The sequence below is a fragment of the Nycticebus coucang genome, chromosome 4, assembly GCF_027406575.1.
Source record: "Nycticebus coucang isolate mNycCou1 chromosome 4, mNycCou1.pri, whole genome shotgun sequence".
Lineage (NCBI taxonomy): Eukaryota > Metazoa > Chordata > Mammalia > Primates > Lorisidae > Nycticebus > Nycticebus coucang.
In genome coordinates, this window is record NC_069783.1 from 86,313,867 (window position 1) to 86,331,206 (window position 17,340).

At 45.4% G+C, this 17,340-nt stretch overlaps 1 protein-coding gene and 2 pseudogenes across 1 annotated transcript in view; 1 reads left to right on the plus strand and 2 right to left on the minus strand.

Annotated features, from left to right (window-relative positions):
- The first annotated feature begins 1,047 nt into the window (after positions 1-1,047).
- RPIA (ribose 5-phosphate isomerase A) overlaps positions 1,048-17,340 on the plus strand; it is a 55,539-nt gene continuing 39,246 nt past the window's right edge. The window contains exons 1-3 of the mRNA XM_053588096.1: positions 1,048-1,366; positions 7,921-7,981; positions 11,211-11,266. Coding sequence (XP_053444071.1) covers positions 1,082-1,366; positions 7,921-7,981; positions 11,211-11,266 — 402 coding nt within the window. The 5' untranslated portion in view covers positions 1,048-1,081. The remainder of the gene's footprint in view (positions 1,367-7,920; positions 7,982-11,210; positions 11,267-17,340) is intronic.
- LOC128583659 (ribosome biogenesis regulatory protein homolog) lies at positions 12,863-13,990 on the minus strand (annotated as a pseudogene).
- On the minus strand, positions 14,501-15,223 carry LOC128583398 (28S ribosomal protein S35, mitochondrial-like; annotated as a pseudogene).

Below are 17,340 nucleotides of genomic sequence, written 5' to 3' on the forward strand. Positions count from 1 at the left end.
CTGTTAGGATTACATGCATGGGGCTGGTCCCTAAAGTTTGGAGAGGAGCTCATCAGCAGACAGAACGATTCCACTAACATGGACAAGAAACACAAAGATTATTGTTTTTATAAACCTGCAAGTGGTTGGTTGGCTGGGGTCGGTATTGTTATTCTTGCCTGTAAAATGGGGGCAGTAAGAATTCCTCTTCTCGGCTAGGCGCCTGGAGCTCAACCGCTAGGGCGCCAACCACATACACCAGAGCGGTGGGTTGGAATCCAGCCCGGGCCTGCCAAACAATGACAACTACAACCAAAAACAGCTGGGCGTTGTGGCGGGCTACTTGATGTAGTCCCAGCTAATTGGGAGACTGAGGCAAGAGAATCGCTTAAGCCCAAGATTTTGTGGTTGCTGTGAGGCCATGGCACTCTACCGAGGGCGACAGCTTGAGACTCTTTGTCTCAAAAAAAAAAAAAAAAAAAAAAAAAAGAATTCCTCCTTTCTACTATTCTCGACATCAAGCAACCACCGCCCTGGGGCAAAGAATGTCTTAAGGAAGGGGGTTTATCCACCAGTGGTTTGGGGCCTGTTGCGATGTCTAGGAGGGACTTCGCCGGAGGGGTAGGTTCACGTTCCTGGGGAGTGGTCACCCCATAAGGGCCATGATGTCATTACAACAGTCACTGTCCTGAGGTCTCATCCAAGGCCACGTTCTTAATGCTGGGAAAAAAAACAACAGGGTCAGGTCTAATATCCCTTTCTTGGATGCATAGGAAGGCAGAAAAGTCACTAGGGTTGACCTAACTAAAGGGGAATAACCACACCACCGCTGAACAGATAGTGGATGAAAAGATCTTCCCGAGGCCACCCGTTCTTACGGAGTAACGCTCCGGAACCCGTCGCTCGGGATGTGTGGTCTGGTCGCGGGGCATTGTGGGGATGGTAGTCCAGGGTGGGGGTGCGGCTATGGGCCGCGGAGCCATAGAACTACATTTCCCAGCAAGGCCCGCGCAAAAGAACGCGCCGAACGCGTACATGCGTGATCAGACTTCCGGACGAGCTGGGGGAGGGACCGCGGCGGAGGCTGGAGGTAGGCGTCGGGATGCAGCGCCCCGGGCCCTTCAGCACCCTCTACGGGCGGGTCCTGGCCCCGCTGCCCGGGCGGGCCGGGGGCGCGGTCTCCGGTGGAGGCGGGAACAGCTGGGGCCTCCCGGGCTCGCACGTGCAGCTGCCAGGTCGTACACAGTCGGGGACCCGCGACTGTGCTGGAAGCACAAGTACCAGCGGCGGGGACTCCGACAGCGTCTGCCCGGCCCCCTCCAAGATGTCCAAGGCCGAAGAGGCCAAGAAGCTGGCAGGCCGTGCGGCGGTGGAGAACCACGTGAGGGTGAGCACCTTGGGGCGTGGGGCTCCTGTTGCGCGTCTGGGTACGATCCGCGCGCGCTTAGTTTCTGGCAGGGCGGGGTTGTATGAGAATGGAGAGGGTGTGAACTTTACCGGAGTTTAGACCCCTCTTCCCTACTGCTTAAAGGCCTTTCAGATACAGTAGGATCGGTTGGGGGAAGAGTACCCTAAAAGCTGAGCTTTCTAAAGACTCCTCGTCTGGCTGAAACAGCTTGCAAAGTGGAGTATGGAGGTGTCAGACGTTTAGAGTAGACGCTAGAGGCACCTGCCTTGTCGTTTCCTTATCAATAAATGGGAAATGGTGAGCATGGGGGCTGCCGAGAGGTCTTTACTTCTCTTCACTGCTCCAGGAAGCCCGCGCCGAGTGGGTTTGTTAAGTGCTTTGAAATTTCATTCCAACTAGACACTTAGCTGTGTGTGCACTGGCGGAAGGAAGGACAGACCCGAGCCTTTAAAGCTCCTTCCTTTGATAGGGCTGGGTGGGTACCTGAAGTCTGGAGGATGTTTTTAATGTGGGCTGCAGAGATGTTTAGCTGTTACTCAGTGAGGTGGTGGTCTCCATTTGTTTATTAAGTGACGGGTGCGGTGCAGTTAGTGGAGTCTTTTAACCCAAGTGGGTTTGCTGTCACCAATCAAGTTTAATTATCTTGATTATGGTACCGAGTGGAGTATTTCTGCCCCACGGTGGAGTTTCCTCGGCCTTTTTGGCTTTTTGTCTCTCATTTCTACTTCTGTGTAAGTGGCATCAGATTTCCTTTTCTAATTATTCTTTACATTTGTTAATGGTTTACTCTGTAAAGTTATTTTGTATAACTTAACGTTCTTTGAGTTTGCTTAACCACAGCCTGCTTGGGGGGGGCCGTGTGGTAACCTGTGGCTCAGCTGAGTCTGTAGAGGGGTAGCCACATGCAGCCACTCCTGTTCCAGTGCCCTTTTACCTTATCCACTGCAGCCCTTTCTGGTGTAGTTTGTTGCAAGCTGGTTAGCAGTAGGATTTTCTATGGGAATTAACAGAGATAATGTAAAATGTGTTTTAGCTTTAAGTTTAGAATTTAGTTCTTCAGTTATAAAATTGGGACATAAGCTGATATTTCAAAATACTTGCATGAAGTGAATAGTTAATAGATGGGTAAAAGAAATCTATACAATTAGGTTTGGCGTCCATAGCACAGTGATTACAGCACCAGCCACATTCACCAAGACTGGTGTGTTCTAACCCGCCGAGGCCAGCTAAACAATGACAACAACAAAAAATAGCCCAGCGTTGTGTGGGCACCTGTAGTCCCAGCTACTTAGGAGGCTGAGGCAAGAGAATCGCTTAAGCCCAAGAGTTTGAGGTTGCTGTGAGCTGTGGGTGACTGTCTCCAAAAAAAAAAAAAAAAAAAAGAAAAAACTATACAGTTAGAAAAGCTCCATATCTAAGTTGTCCTGTTAGTGTATTTACATTGCTATTTGGTGGTGCACTTCTCTCTGACTGTTGTTTATAGTTACGTATTTGGTTAAATTAAAGTCTGCAAGCCCTCACCTTAGGTTAGAGCCCCAAAATGCTAGATTCCAGCCACATTGTTCAATGAAGTTACCAGGTGATCCTGGAGAGACCTTCATTGGCTTCTTAAAATCAAATACTGTTCTGCTGGGTTCAGTTAAAAGGCCATTTCCTTTGACTTTTTCCTTAGCTTTCTAGGGAGAGGAAGATCCTCCTCTCTGATTCTGTAGCACTTTATACAGCTTCATGTTGGTGGCTTATGTTCTAGTCATCTGTGTGTTTGTCTTTCCCAGCTCCCTAAAGGGCATGCTTCTGAAGGGTAGTTAACTTTATCTTCTTCCAGTGTGGGCCACAGTGGGGCTTGCTCAGTTGGTTGAATTGTGTGGAATGTAGACACATAAATGCAGGTTTGTAGTGCAATTGGAGGCCCTTTGCTTAGAATCTCTTAGGGGGTTCGAGGGGGTGGGGTTTCCATTCCCTTTGCCCTTTGGTGTTCCATGTTGGTGACCACTTCTGTGTTTGAGTGGATGGAGAAATTGGAGAATTCTCAGCTGAAGTTTTTGTATAGCAATCATGGGTCCAGTTCTGCCTGTTTGTGGGAGTGTAGCCACCCAGGGTGGGTCACCACCCGGGACTGTGCTCTCCTTGAAAGTCTGTAGCCTCATTCCTTGACTCTCTTAGGAGCTTAGCTTTTGTTCTTTGACTGGCTTAGTTTGAAGAAGCTGGTGGGCAGTGGTTTCAATTCGTTAGCAGAACTAGTATTTCCAATACACCATTGGACAAACTGGTACACATACATGTGGCTTAGTATTCCTAATTAGAATGGGGCCACTCCTCTAGGAGGGCCTGTTTGACCATCTTTTGAGGTTGGGCCATCTCGTCAGCAGTCTTTGGTCGCCTCTGTTTGGCTTTGGCACTGATTCCTAGGCCAGTCATTTGATTTTAAAGTAGCAAGATCACATGGTTCAAGAGCTTTCAGGCTGGAAGGCCCTTGCAATTCCTCATCTTTTCCAAAAGCCAAAGGAAGAGTCTTGTAGTGCTTGTCTGATTAACCTGAGTTTATCTGCGTGCCACTTGTCTGCAGGGAGTCTGAATAACATGAGTGTATGGCTGAGTTTAGTAATGAGGAATCTGGCAGTTGAATTACTGTATAGCTGGAGTTCTTAGCTTCAGGTCAAGTGTGAAAGTCAGGTTATGTCTATAGTGTGATATTATGAGATAGATATCTTTTTGTCTATGGTTCCTGGCTCATAATTTGTTGTAATCTTTTGTTATAATGTTGGGGTGCTTTAGGCCTCAGAAGCAGGCCTCAGAAAACAGAATTTCTCTCTAAGCATCTGCTCCCCCTTTACCTGCTCTTTTCCCCAATGTAGACATCTTTCCTTGCCTTTTCTGTCTTGGAGCTGACCATAAAGAAACTCTGACTTAAATTGTCTGATTGTAGGTCATACCTAGAGGAAGGAAGGCTGTGTAGAGATGCCACAAAGAATCCAAACAGACAGGACTTGCTGTGTTTTCCCCATTCGATCTATCACTGTTATATCATATCCTTTTTGCCCAGTCACCTTTCTACATGGTTGTCCATGCATCAGTTGTTCTTATCCAATGAAGTCTCCATAAAAGGCATGAGAGGACCTGATAGGAGAGCTTCCAGATAGCTGAACATGTGGATGTTCCTTGAGGACATGGAAGCTCCACACCCCTTGCCTCCATACCTCTCCATATGTGTCTTTTAATCTGTATATATCCTTTGTAATATCCTTTATATTAAACTGATAAGTGTTTCTCTGAGTTCTGTGAGCTACTCTATCAAATTATTCAAATCCAGATGGGAGGTGTGGAAGTGCCAATTTGAAGCCAATGAGTCAGAAGTTCTGAGGCCCCAACTTGTGACTGACTGGTGGAAAGGAGGTGGTGGTTTGGTAGGACAGAGCCCTGAATCTGTGATATCTGTCATTATCTCCAGATAGACAGTGTCAGAATTGAATTGGAGATATCTAGCTGGCGTCTGCTGCAGAACTGATTGCTTGGTATATGGGGAGAAGCCACCACATTTGGTCTCCCTAGTCTTCTGCATTGGTGATTGTTGTGCATTAAGACCAAGGAAACCCAGATTAAGATTTTCCACACTCAGATGTGGGCATTTTCTAATTTCTTGAAGATTTTTGTATGTTGACATATTTACATATATATTTTGAGACAAAGTCTCACTTTGTCACCCTTGGTAGAGTGCTGTGAGTCACAAGTCACAGCAACTTCCAACTCCTGGGCTTAGACGATTCTCCTGCCTCACCTCCCAAGTAGCTGGGACTACAGGCCCCCGCCTCAACGCTCGGCTATTTTTTTGTTGCAGTTTGGCTGGGGCCGGGTTTGAACCTGCCACCCTCGGTATGTGGGGCCAATGCCCTACTCACTGAGCCACAGGTGCCACCCTATGTTGATATATTTTTGCCATTTGGAATGTTTTTGTGTTGTGACATATTAATTACTTGTCTTCAAATCCTTGTCTTTGAGGTTTGCCCAGGCAGTTAAGTGACTTTATTAGATGCATTGATTTTTGAGGGCATTGTCACAGGTGGAATCCCAACCTAGTGCAAGCTCTGCTCTTATGGACCAAGCCCCTTGGTATATTTAGTGAACACGCCTGATCTCATCTGATCTCGTTAGCTAAGCAGGGTCCGGCCTGTTTAGTACTTGGATGGGAGACCGCCTGGGAATACCGGGTGCTGTAGGCTTAAAAAAAAAATGTATCAAATGTAGGGCTCAGGGGTGGGCTAACCTTGGATATTCCAGTGGCTTCTTTATTTTTTAATTAATAGAGTGCCATGACATCACATGGCTCACAGCAACCCTCAGCTCCTGGGCTTAGGTGATTCTCTTGCCTCAGCCTCCTGAGCAGCTGGGACTACAGGCACCCGCCACAATGCCCGGTTATTTTTTTGTTGTGCTTTGGCCGGGGCTGGGTTTGAACCTGCCACCCTCGGTATATGGGGCTGGTGCCCTAGTCAGGGAGCCACAGGTGCCACCCTTTTATAAGTTTTTTATTATTAAATCATAGCTATGTACATTAATGCAATCATGGGGCACCATACACTGGTTTTATAGACCATTTGACATATTTTCATCACACTGGTTAACATAGTCTTCCTGGCATTTTCTTAGTTATTGTGTTAAGACATTTACATACTACATTTACTGAGTTTCACATATACCCTTGTAAGATGCACCGCAGGTATAATCCCACCAATCACCCTCCCTCCGCCCCCTCCCCCCTTCCTCCCCTTCCTTTCCCCTTCTCCTTATTCTTAGGTTATAACTGGGTTATAGCCTTCATGTGAAAGCCATAAATTAGTTTCATAGTAGGGCTGAGTACATTGGATACTTTTTCTTCCATTCTTGAGATACTTTACTAAGAAGAATATGTTCAAGCTTCATCCATGTAAACATGAAAGAGGTAAAGTCTCCATCTTTCTTTAAGGCTGCATAATATTCCATGGTGTACATATACCACAATTTATTGATCCATTCGTGGATCGATGGGCACTTGGGCTTTTTCCATGACTTAGCTATTATGAATTGGGCTGCAATAAACATTCTGGTGCAAATATCTTTGTTATAATGTGATTTTTGGTCTTCTGGGTATATACCTAGTAGAGGAATTATAGAATTGAATGGCAGATCTATTTTTAGATCTCTAAGTGTTCTCCAAACATCTTTCCAAAAGGAATGTATTAATTTGCATTCCTACCAGCAGTGTAGAAGTGTTCCCTTTTCTCCACATCCACGTCAACATCTCTGGTCTTGGGATTTTGTGATATGGGCTAATCTTACTGGAGTTAGATGGTATCTCAAAATAGTTTTGATTTGCATTTGTCTGATGATTAAAGATGATGAGCATTTTTTATATGTCTGTAGGCCATGCGCCTGTCTTCTTCAGAGAAGTTTCTCTTTAAGTCCCTTGCCCAGCATGAGATGGGATCACTTGTTCTTTTCTTGCTAATACGTTTGAGTTCTCTGTAGATTCTATCCAGTGGCTTTTGATCTGTGAGTTCCTGTATTAAAGGTCCGTGGCATTAGGAAGATTGAGAACCACTGCTCTAGATGGTAAGCTTGTATGAAAAGTCACTGAAGCAGAAACCCCAGCTTTCTGCCTTTACCTAGGCTCTGTTGTTTCTTCTTAGGGTCTTTTCTTTCTGATTACTTACCTGGGGTTGGCCAGGAATCTTTTTCTTTCTTTCTTTCTTTCTTTTTTTTTTTTTTAGAGACAGAATCTGACTTTATCGCCCTTGTTAGAGTGCTGTGGCATCACAGCTCACAGCAACCTCCAAGCCCTGGGCTTAAGCAATTCTCTTGCCTTAGCCTCCCAAGCAGCTGGGACTACAGGTGCCTGACAGAATGCCTGGCTATTTTTTTGTTGCAGTGTGACTGAGGCCTGGTTTGAACATGCCACACTGGGTATATGGAGCCAGCGCCCTACTCACTGGGCCACAGGTGCTGCCAGGAATCTTTTTCTTTCTTTCTTTTTTTTTTTTTTTTGTTTTTTGTTGTTGTTCCAGTTTTGGCTGGGGCTGGATTTGAACCTGCCACCTTGGTATATGGGGCTGGTGCCCTACTCACTGAGCCACAGGGGCCGCCCAGGAATCTTTTTCACGTGTTTTTTGTTTATCTGCTGCAGGCCATTTCTGTGAGATTGGTTTAAGTTGCTATATAATTGTAAGTAATTAAGCTAATCATTTTGTCTAGTAGAATTTGGTGAGGAAATGGTGATGTTGGGAGTGTCAGAAATGAAGGGAGGAGAGCCCTGTTGATTAATGGACCATTAAATTACAGCCTTTTTTTGGTATGTTTAATTCTGACTCTGACAAATTACAGCTTTGAGGTTCCATGGTTCTGTTTTTATAAATTAGGCAACAGTACTAACCTTACACCTGTGTTGGTGAATTGCTGGTCAATTTTTGGTGAATAATAATTTTATAGCCCTAGAAAGTGCGCTAACAAGGAATAAAATGTTGTATTAATAAGTTTTATTTTTTCTTCCCTCCCTTTGTTAGAATAACCAAGTGCTGGGAATTGGAAGTGGTTCTACAATTGTCCATGCTGTGCAGCGAATAGGTATGTTTTTGGACTATCAACTGGATGTTTTATGTGTGAAGATTGGGAAGGGGAGATAGAGTAGAGGGAAACACAAGTTTGGCGCTTGCCTATCTTGGCCTCAGCAGTGCAGGGCTGGGGAGAGGGGGACTGGCTGTGAGAGGTCCATTGAGTGTTTCTGCTTTTTCTTGTCTTTTTTTTTTTTTTTTTGTAGAGACAGAGTCTCACTTTATGGCCCTCGGTAGAGTGCCGTGGCCTCACACAGCTCACAGCAACCTCCAACTCCTGGGCTTAAGAGATTCTCTTGCCTCAGCCTCCCGTGTAGCTGGGACTACAGGCGCCCGCCACAACACCCGGCTATTTTTTGGTTGTAGTTTGGCCGGGGCCGGGTTTGAACCTGCCACCCTCGGTATATGGGGCCGGCACCTTACTGACTGAGCCACAGGCGCCGCCTGCTTTTTCTTTTCTTTTTTTTTTTTCTTTTTTGAGACAGAGTCTCACTATGTTGCCCTTGGTAGAGTGCAGTGGCGTCACAGCTCAAGGCAACCTCCAATTCCCAACCTCCAATTCCCTGGGCTTAAGCTATTCTCTTGCCTCAGACTCCCAAGTAGTTGGGACTGCAGGCGTACGCCAAAACGCCTATTTTTTTTTTTTTGTTTGCAAACCCGCCACCTCTGGCATATGGGGCTGGCGCCCTACTCCTTTGAGCCACAGGTGCCACCCCACGCCTGGCTATTTTTTTGTTGCAGTTGTTCATTGTTATCTAGCTGGCCCAGGCTAGGTTCGAACCCGCCAGCCTTGGTATATGTGGCCTGCACCGTAACCACTGTGCTACAGGCACCGAGCTTTGTTTATGCTTTTTCCTAGAAAGAGGGATTCTTCAACTAACTTTGGAGAATGCCTTTGCATTTGTTTACCCTGTTCAGCTAGAGGGGAGGAACTGACTTTGCATGAAGTCCCAACATTATTTTAATAATCTCCATAGCTAGCATGCTTTCACCTTAATAGCATGTGTGTGGTCTCAGGCATTTTCAAGCAAACTAGTTGAGGTCAGAGTAGGTTTGCCCTGACCATGACCCTGAAGTGGATGCTGTAGTTGGTAGTTGTTTCCTGCTTGTGTTGATAGGGTGTCTCTGAGTTTAGGAAAGGCTTAGGATAGGGTGTCTCTGAGTTTAGGAAAGGCTTAGGAATTATCAGCTCCTGTGACTGCTCAACAGGTTTTACTGCCCTGTTCTCTGTAACAACGAAGCCCAAAAGAGAGGCTTGCCGGGATGCTGATCTTTTTTCTAGGTGCCAAGGGGCAGAGCCCAGGAGGCAAAATCCAGGATCACTTTGTCTTTAAGGAGTGGTTGTAGTGCCCTGTGTGGGCTTCTGGAAGTTTCATCAGCCAAATGGGAGCTTTAGTGTTGTATAACTTTCTATCTTAACCCCATGTGTGGAGAATTTGGGGGCACAGGAATTAATGCACTCATTGAAAGACTTGGAAGTTTAGTAAGACAATTGTTTTCTTAAAACTTCTTTTTTTTTTTTTTAATCAAACTTTTCTGAAATGTACAAATTCAAAATAAATAAATAAACCACCTTTATTCGCTGGGGCATGATTATATTTTTTACTAAAATACAAAAATAAAGTTCTAGTTTTTCTCTGGCAGAGGCAACATAGGATTGTGAAGGTAAACTACCTGGGATCATATCCCAGCTCTTCTACTTATTAGCTGTACCTACCAAGTTACTTTACCTCTCTGTGCCACAGTTTTCTCATCCGTAAAATGGGGGAAATAGTTATAGCCAAAACCCCAATATAAGTGACTGAGGCAAAGATCTCAATCATGGAGCTTTATAAGTCAAAATTTGAAGATGAGCCCAAACCACATGCAAATCTATGACTTTTTGAAGGGGAGTTTGGGAACTTCAATATTTAAGCGGGGGGTGGAGGGAATAGGGCATAACAAAAGAAAAAATAGCAATGGGTGGGCGGGGGGGGGGCAAAATGATTACATTTTTTGTGAGGCCCAGAAAAATCTATGTTTTGCATAAGATAAGGCAATCGTTAGAAAAAGGTTGTTAAAGAAACATCAATTGTGTAGATATCCCTGAGTAGATGGAACAATATTTCATGTTGTTTCTCTTTTGTTCCTGGGTAGATAAACTTGTAATTCATTATTGGAATGGAATTGAACAGATGTTAGTTCATTATTTATTTTTATTCTTTTCTTACTTAAAAGATGTGTTAGTGGAACAGAATTTAGTTTTAGAAGCTAGACTTAACCTGCAGACCTAAAGTTACAATTTGCTTATCTTGCTTATGGGAGGCCAGCAAGGAATTTTTTCTTTCTTTCTTTTCTTTCTTTCTTCCTTTCTTCCTTCCTTCCTTCCTTTCCTTCCTTCTTTCCTTTTCTTTCTTGTAGAGTGCCGTGACATCCTATCACAGCAACCTCCAACTCGGCTCAAGCAATCCTCTTGCTTCAGTTTTTTCTATTTTTAGTAGAGATGGGGTCTTACTTTTTGCTCAGGCTGTTCTCAAACCTGTGAGCTCAAGGTGTCCACCCACCTTGGCCTCCCAGAGTGCTAGAATTATAGGCGTGAGCCACCACACCTGGCCTAGCCAGGAATTTTTCTTTTTTTTTTTTTTTTTTTTTTCAGTTTTTGGCTGAGGCTGGGCTTGAACCTGCCATCTCGGCATATGGGGCTGGCCCCCTACTCCTTTGAGCCATAGGTGCCGCCCATTTTTTTTTTCTTTTTTTCTTCTTTTGGAATTTTGTAAGGAATGATAGGTCAGGGCGAAGGCAGTTCCTGGGGATCTGGCTGATGTCTAATGTTAGTAACAGCTATTCCTTTAGAAGTGGGAATAGCCTGACTTATCCTCCAGGCTTGACCTTCTCTTTTGCATAAGGATTTGGGAGAGTATAGTTCTGAAATTTTTATTTTTCTTTATATAACTTACCTTTTTGGTTAGTAGGATTAAAAAAATCCATATATTCAAAGTTCTTAGAATGTTGCCAGGTACATAATAATAATACTAAACACTGATACTGCTCTTTCTGTGGGTAGTACTAGCCTCCTTAGACTTTCTCATGCCTCTGCTTTCTGATGCGTGAAGCATGGTCATCAGCTTTTTCACCAAGGATGGGGAGACAGAATGAAAGGCAGCCGTCAGTGGCCTTTCATAGGATTTGAGCAAATGCACATCTGACATGGAAAATAAAGTGAGGAGAGTGAAAAACCACTAATATGGCTTTTATCTCTACAGCTGAAAGAGTGAAGCAAGAGAATCTGAACCTCATCTGCATCCCCACCTCCTTCCAGGTACGTCCTGCTTTCCATTCTGCATCTTGACAGCTGCTGCTGAATCTTCTGTTCCCTGAGGTTGTGGCTTTTTGCTGTGTTTCAGGGTTGCTCTAGATGAGAGAGCCAGGAGTAGGAGAGGAGTTTACTGACCAAGGATTGCTCCTTAGAAGTATTTCTAGATGCATTCCTTTATTCATTCAGGGAATATTTCAGTGCGTCTTGCATTCAGACATAATGGAGTATGCAGAGATTAACCTGTGTTCTTTATCCTTAAGGAGTATTAGTCTCATTTATAAGTGAGAACGAGGCTAATAGGAATTAAGTAATGTATTAGTAAAACAAGTATAGTATTTTGATTCTATACCTAATGCTCTTTCGTTATAAAATAGGAGCTGGTAAAAGAAAACAGTGGAGCCACTTAAATATAGGGAAAGATAAGGAAAAAATAGATTTCGGGAAGTGGAAGGGAAGGGAGGTACTCAAATAGGGCCATCTCTTGTCCTTCATCTATCCATTGCAGGGAGGGATATATATGTAATCTCTTGTTGGGTTAGTCTAGGTGATACTATGAACTGGAATGGCAGGTTGGACTTGTGGGTGGCTGATCCTATGGACTTAGTCTTGGATAGCTGAGTTTTCTTGGAAAACTTTCACAATCCTAGTGGCACAAAATGCTGGCAGCCTGCAGCAAGCTCTGGTGAAGGGGGAAAGGGTGTTTTTATTTTTTTTTTTTAGAGACACAGTCTTGCTTTATCACCCTTGGTAGAGTGCTATGAAATCACAGCTCACAGCAACTTCCACTGCTGGGCTTAGGCGATTCTCTTGCCTCCCGAGTAGCTGGGACTACAGGCGCCCGCCACAATGTCTTGCTATTTTTTATTGTTGTTGCAGTTTGGCCGGGCCGGATTTGAACCCGCCACCCTCAGTATATGGGGCCGGTGCCCTACCCATTGAGCCACAGGTGCTGTTTTTTTTTTTTTTTAACTTTGTAATTCATGTCAAATTTAATAGTCTCTTCACTGATTCTTTTTACTGAGAAAGGGAATTTTCATTTTCCCCTTGTTCTTAAGACTAACACAGTTTTTTTTTTTGGCCGGGGCTGGGTTTGAACCCGCCACCTCAGGCATATGGGACCGGCGCCCTACTCCTTGAGCCACAGGCGCCGCCCCACAGTTTTTTTTTTTTTTTAATATACACATACTTTTATTAAGTAACTTTTAGAAGATATTTGTCAATCCAGTTTTGAAAATGGTTGTAATCTTTCCCCTCTCCCTTTGAGAAATACACAAGTTTGTTATAAAAATAATCTAGAAGCATATAAATCAACCTATTGTAAATCTCTGAAGTATTACCAAACCTCCCTCATCCCATATCCAAAGTCAAAAAGAACTCATTCCCAGTCTCTGAGCAAATTATTATCATTAGGTCTTCAAATACATCCTTAATTTTCAGCCAAAGTCCAGGTTATGAGAAAAACTGATTTGCCCAACACTTACATACTCTCTTGAGGAGGGCAATAAAGGCAGAGACCACGTCCTCCTGCATCCTCCTCCAGTTCATAGAATTTAACATTTAGCATACCTACAGTTTTTGCTTTATAGTTACAAGTGAAACTTACTTCCTCCTCTTCCCTCCTTGGTGCTATCCTCCCTTCCTCTTACCACCCAAGACAGGTGGCCTGAAATTCATCTTACCTCCTAAGCCCTCTTTCCTTTTCTCTTCCTGGCTAGGTGGACCCCTTTTCCTCTTGCCTGCAGAACTCTGCCATCCCCTCTTTTTTTTTGCCCTTCTGGCTTTTTTCCTCTTTTTGGCGGCCTCCTCTTAGTCCTCCTCCCTCAACTGCTTATTGGTGGCTTCCTCATATCAAGGTTTTTTGCTGTTCATGACTCAAAGCATCTCCAGCTGGTTCTTTCTCTTGGCTGCAAAGTCTCCAAAAAGGGGCTGAAACTTCCTCTTTTTGCTGGAGCCCCGGGTGGCCTTCTTGGGAAGGCTGTCATGATAGCGCCCTACAGAGGCAGTGGAGACCCTGGCCGCCTGCATGGCGCCACCCCGCTCCTCCTTACTCTGGTACCCGGTAGGGTGCTGGCCAGCGCCGCTGGGATGCAGCATCTTATGTGCGCGGGCCAGGTTCCACAGTCTGTTCAGCTCATTCTTGGCTACCTGTTCCTTCTTGGCCTGAATCTGCTTGGCGAACTGGTCCTCTAAGGGGTTGGCACTGTCTGGCACCTCAATCACCTATTCCTTGGTGTTGTCTTGGGTGCCCCAGCCGCTCACCTCATCCACAACAGATTGGTCTTCTTTGTCGGATAGATGCCCTTGTGGCGTGCGAACTGCTGCCAGTTAAGTGGCCACCACCGGGGAACAAGGTTCTCCCGCAGCAGGCGCGTAGTGGGCTCAGCCAGTTGCGCCACCACAGCCTCTTCCACGCACTCCATGAGCAGCTGCCACAGCTGGTTGATCAGCGCTGGGTGTTGTCCCGCTCCAGGGCTCGCAGCTCGGCCTCCGGCGTGGGTCCCGCGCACCGCAGCCCCTTTGGGGGGTTCCTGTCCGAAGCCAACAGGTTGCCTAGCTCTAACTCCAGCTCTACCTCGTTGTGCACAGTGATGCGCTGCAGCTTCTCTGCCTGGTCCCGCTCTGCCTTGGCCAGGAGCTCTTCCACAGTCTGGCCCTCCATGGCTCCATCTCGGCCCACATGCTTTGGGGCGGCAGACGGAGTTACTTTTGGGACCGTAGCGCCTCAGTACTGGCCTAACAACAGTTTTTGTAATCAACTTTTCTTTTCTTTTTTTTTTTAGAGACAGAGTCTCACTTTATGCCCTTGTAATCAACTTTTCTTTTCTTTTTTCTTTTTTTTTTTTTTTTTTTTGAGACAGTCTCACTTTATTGCCCCTTGGTAGAGCATGGCATCACAGCTCACAGCAACCTCCATCTTCTGGGCTTAGGCAATTCTCTTGCCTCAGCCTCCCAAGTAGCTGGGACTATAGGCGCCCGCCAGAACACCCGGCTATTTTTTTGTTGTAGTTTGGTGGGGCCGGGTTCGAACCCACCGCCCTCAACCCCCACTGCCCTCTGTATATGGGGCCGGCGCCCTACCCACTAAGCCATAGGCGCTGCTGTCTAATCTTCAGCTTCTTTAGTCCTGAGGAGCTCTTCTTTATTTACTTCAGTATTAGCAGCAGCTTTAATCTGGAGAAGTATTTCCAGGATATTTTTTTTCTGAGGAGCTGTTTTTTCAGATATACTCTTCCATGTCTGCTTCAGTCTTACTTTTTCCCCATTCTTCAGTTTTCCAAGACTCATGATATAAAACTGTTAGTAGATACATTGCATAATCGTAATTCTGTCTCTTTAAAGGGTATCTGACTGTTTTGATGGTAAGTATATCTGTGGTCTTGCAGTATCGCTCACCAACAAATTTAATAAGTTTCTTCCTTGCATGGTCATCTAAGTTCAAACTGGAAAGTTTAACCCTTAAGGTTACTACTTGTGCTTTGGGGTTTGGAGCAGATGGTCCTGAAGAAACATAATCAGCAGCATCAATTTCAACTGGAAAATGCTTTTTACATTTCTCATCATTGTCCAGTGCAGCTGGCCACTCAGTACAGAAATCTTTAAGAGCTTCACAATGCTTTTTAATGGCTATAGGAGTCAAATGCAGATACTTGGGTATTTTTAAAAGTTCTAGATTTCCCTCCTTGGCCATGAGGCATGCCCTTTTTACTGGATACCCCGTTCTGACAGGAAGAGGTAGTGTAGAGGGTTTAAATAGCGCTGCAACAGGGTAAACGCTAGCAAAGTCCTGGTCAACAGACATTCTCTGTCCTTGGAGGCAGTGCCTTTCTTTTTGGCAGCCATTCAGTTTTGGATCTTCTTTGGGTTAAGTCTCGTGAACTGTGGGGACATGGTGATAGAGAATGCACTCAGCCTTCTGGCCCCTGGCTGCAGAGCCAGCCACGCTGCAAGAGCGGCGGCCATTGTGGCTACAAGAAGAAAAGGTGTTTGTTAAGGTTTCTTTTAACCAGGTGTAGCTGCAGCTTGACAGAGCAGAAAGTAGAGGGAGGGATTCCAGGTAGACAGTTCAGAGAGTTAGGGTAATGCATGCTTTTGGAGCTTCTTTCAAGGTTAAGTCTCTTGGGAATCTTGAGTGAGGTTGGTGGGTATCCAGGGACAGAGGAAATAGTTTAAGAGGGTTTGTATTGCTTTATTTGCAATCTTGCTATATAGGGCGGCACCCGTAGCTCAGTGGGTAGGGTGCTGGCCACGTACACCAAGTTTGGCGGATTCTAACCTTGTGCAACCAGCTAAAACAACGACAACTGAAGGGCCCGGCAGTGAATCCTAACCCTGTGGTGGGGCAGGGGAGGGGGGGAAAAGCGGCTACAGTTTTAAAAGACCATTTTTTTCTCTCTAGTTCTAAATGAGTAATTGACCTTGGGTCTTCTGCAGAATGCCAGCATCTTATCTCAAAACTACTTATAACATAGCAACCACAGTTTTTTTTTTTTGCAGCCAGAAAAATTTAGTTTTTAACAAACTTTGTAGTAACTCTTTAATTGCTGGAAAGAGAGGGTTTTGACTGCAACACTACAATGTTAACTATCTCCCACCCAGAGATATTAAGGGCAATGGGAGACATGGGGGATATAAGAGAGAAGATAAAAAGGCTAGTTAGCAGGGTGGGGGTGGGGTGGGGCAGAGTCGGTCTTTCACCAGGGGATGAGAGATTCTCAGCGGCCGCCCCTGGGTGAGAGTTGGCCCTGGTGCCCCAGCCCCAGCCACAGCCAGGGAGGGCCCGCCCTCCAGAGTCTCACAGACTCCAGGCCGGGTCAGTCCCAGATAGAGCCAGCAAATCCAACATGCACTCCTTTGTTCTCACAGCCTCCAGGTAGGGCCAGTCCCAGATAGAGCCAGCCAATCCTAAACCTCCTAAGTTACCTCAGTCCCTGCGCCGACCTACCCCTCAACTTGGTCCCTGTTTCCCCCCGGGAAGTTTCCCCTGTGTTTTGTTGCACCCCAAATGCATCACGCCAAAGAGTATAAAACCCACCATCATTTCTACCTTGGGTCGTCCCCTCTGAGCAGAGTTCTGCCGGAGGTACGGCCCAAGCATGCTTGAATAAAGGCACTCCTTTGTTTTTTGCATATGTGTCTGGTGATCTCTCAGTAGTGGAATTTGGCCTTAACACAACTGCAACAACAACAAATAGCTGAGAGTTGTGGCGGGCGCCTGAAGTCCCAGCTACTTGGGAGGCTGAGGCAAGAGAATCGCTTAAGGGTGGTGCCTGTGTCTCAATGAGTAGGGTGCCAGCCCCATATACCGAGGGTGGCAGGTTCAAGCCCAGCCCTGGCCAAACTGCAACAACAACAACAAAAAAAATAGCCGGGTGTTGTGGCGGGCGCCTATAGTCCCAGCTGCTCGGAGGCTGAGGCAAGAGAATCACATAAGCCCAAGAGCTTGAGGTTGCTGTGAGCCGTGTGACGCCATGGCACTCTACCGAGGGCAGTAAAGTGAGACTCTGTCTCTACAAAAAAAAAAAAAAAAAAAGAATCGCTTAAGCCCAAGAGTTTGTCTACCCAGGGTGACAGCCTGAGACTCTGTCTCAAAAAAAAAAAAAAACAAAAAAAAAAAAAAGAAAAAAGAAATCTTGCTGTATGGAAGAAACACTTTTCTTTTCTTTCTTTTTTTTTTTTTTTTTTCCCCCGACAAGAGTCTCAAGCTGTAGTCCTGGGTACAGGACTCACAGCAACCTCAAACTCTTGGGTTTAAGTGATTCTCTTGCCTCAGCCTTCCAAGTAGCTGGGACTACAGGCGCCCACCACAACACCTGGCTATTTTTTGTTGCAGTTGTCAATGTTGATTTTAGCTGGCCTGGGCTGGATTCAAACCCGCCATCTTTTGTATATGTGGCTGACACCCTACCCACTGAGCTATGGGTGCTGCCCACGAAACACTTTTAAAAAGCTCTTTTATCTGATTGAATTCTTGCCCCAATGTTTTGAAACTATATACTTTGCTTGCTATTTTTAATTTTTCTCAACTTAGCCCAAAAGCCACAATGCCTGGCTATTTTTCGAGATGAGGTCTCATTTTG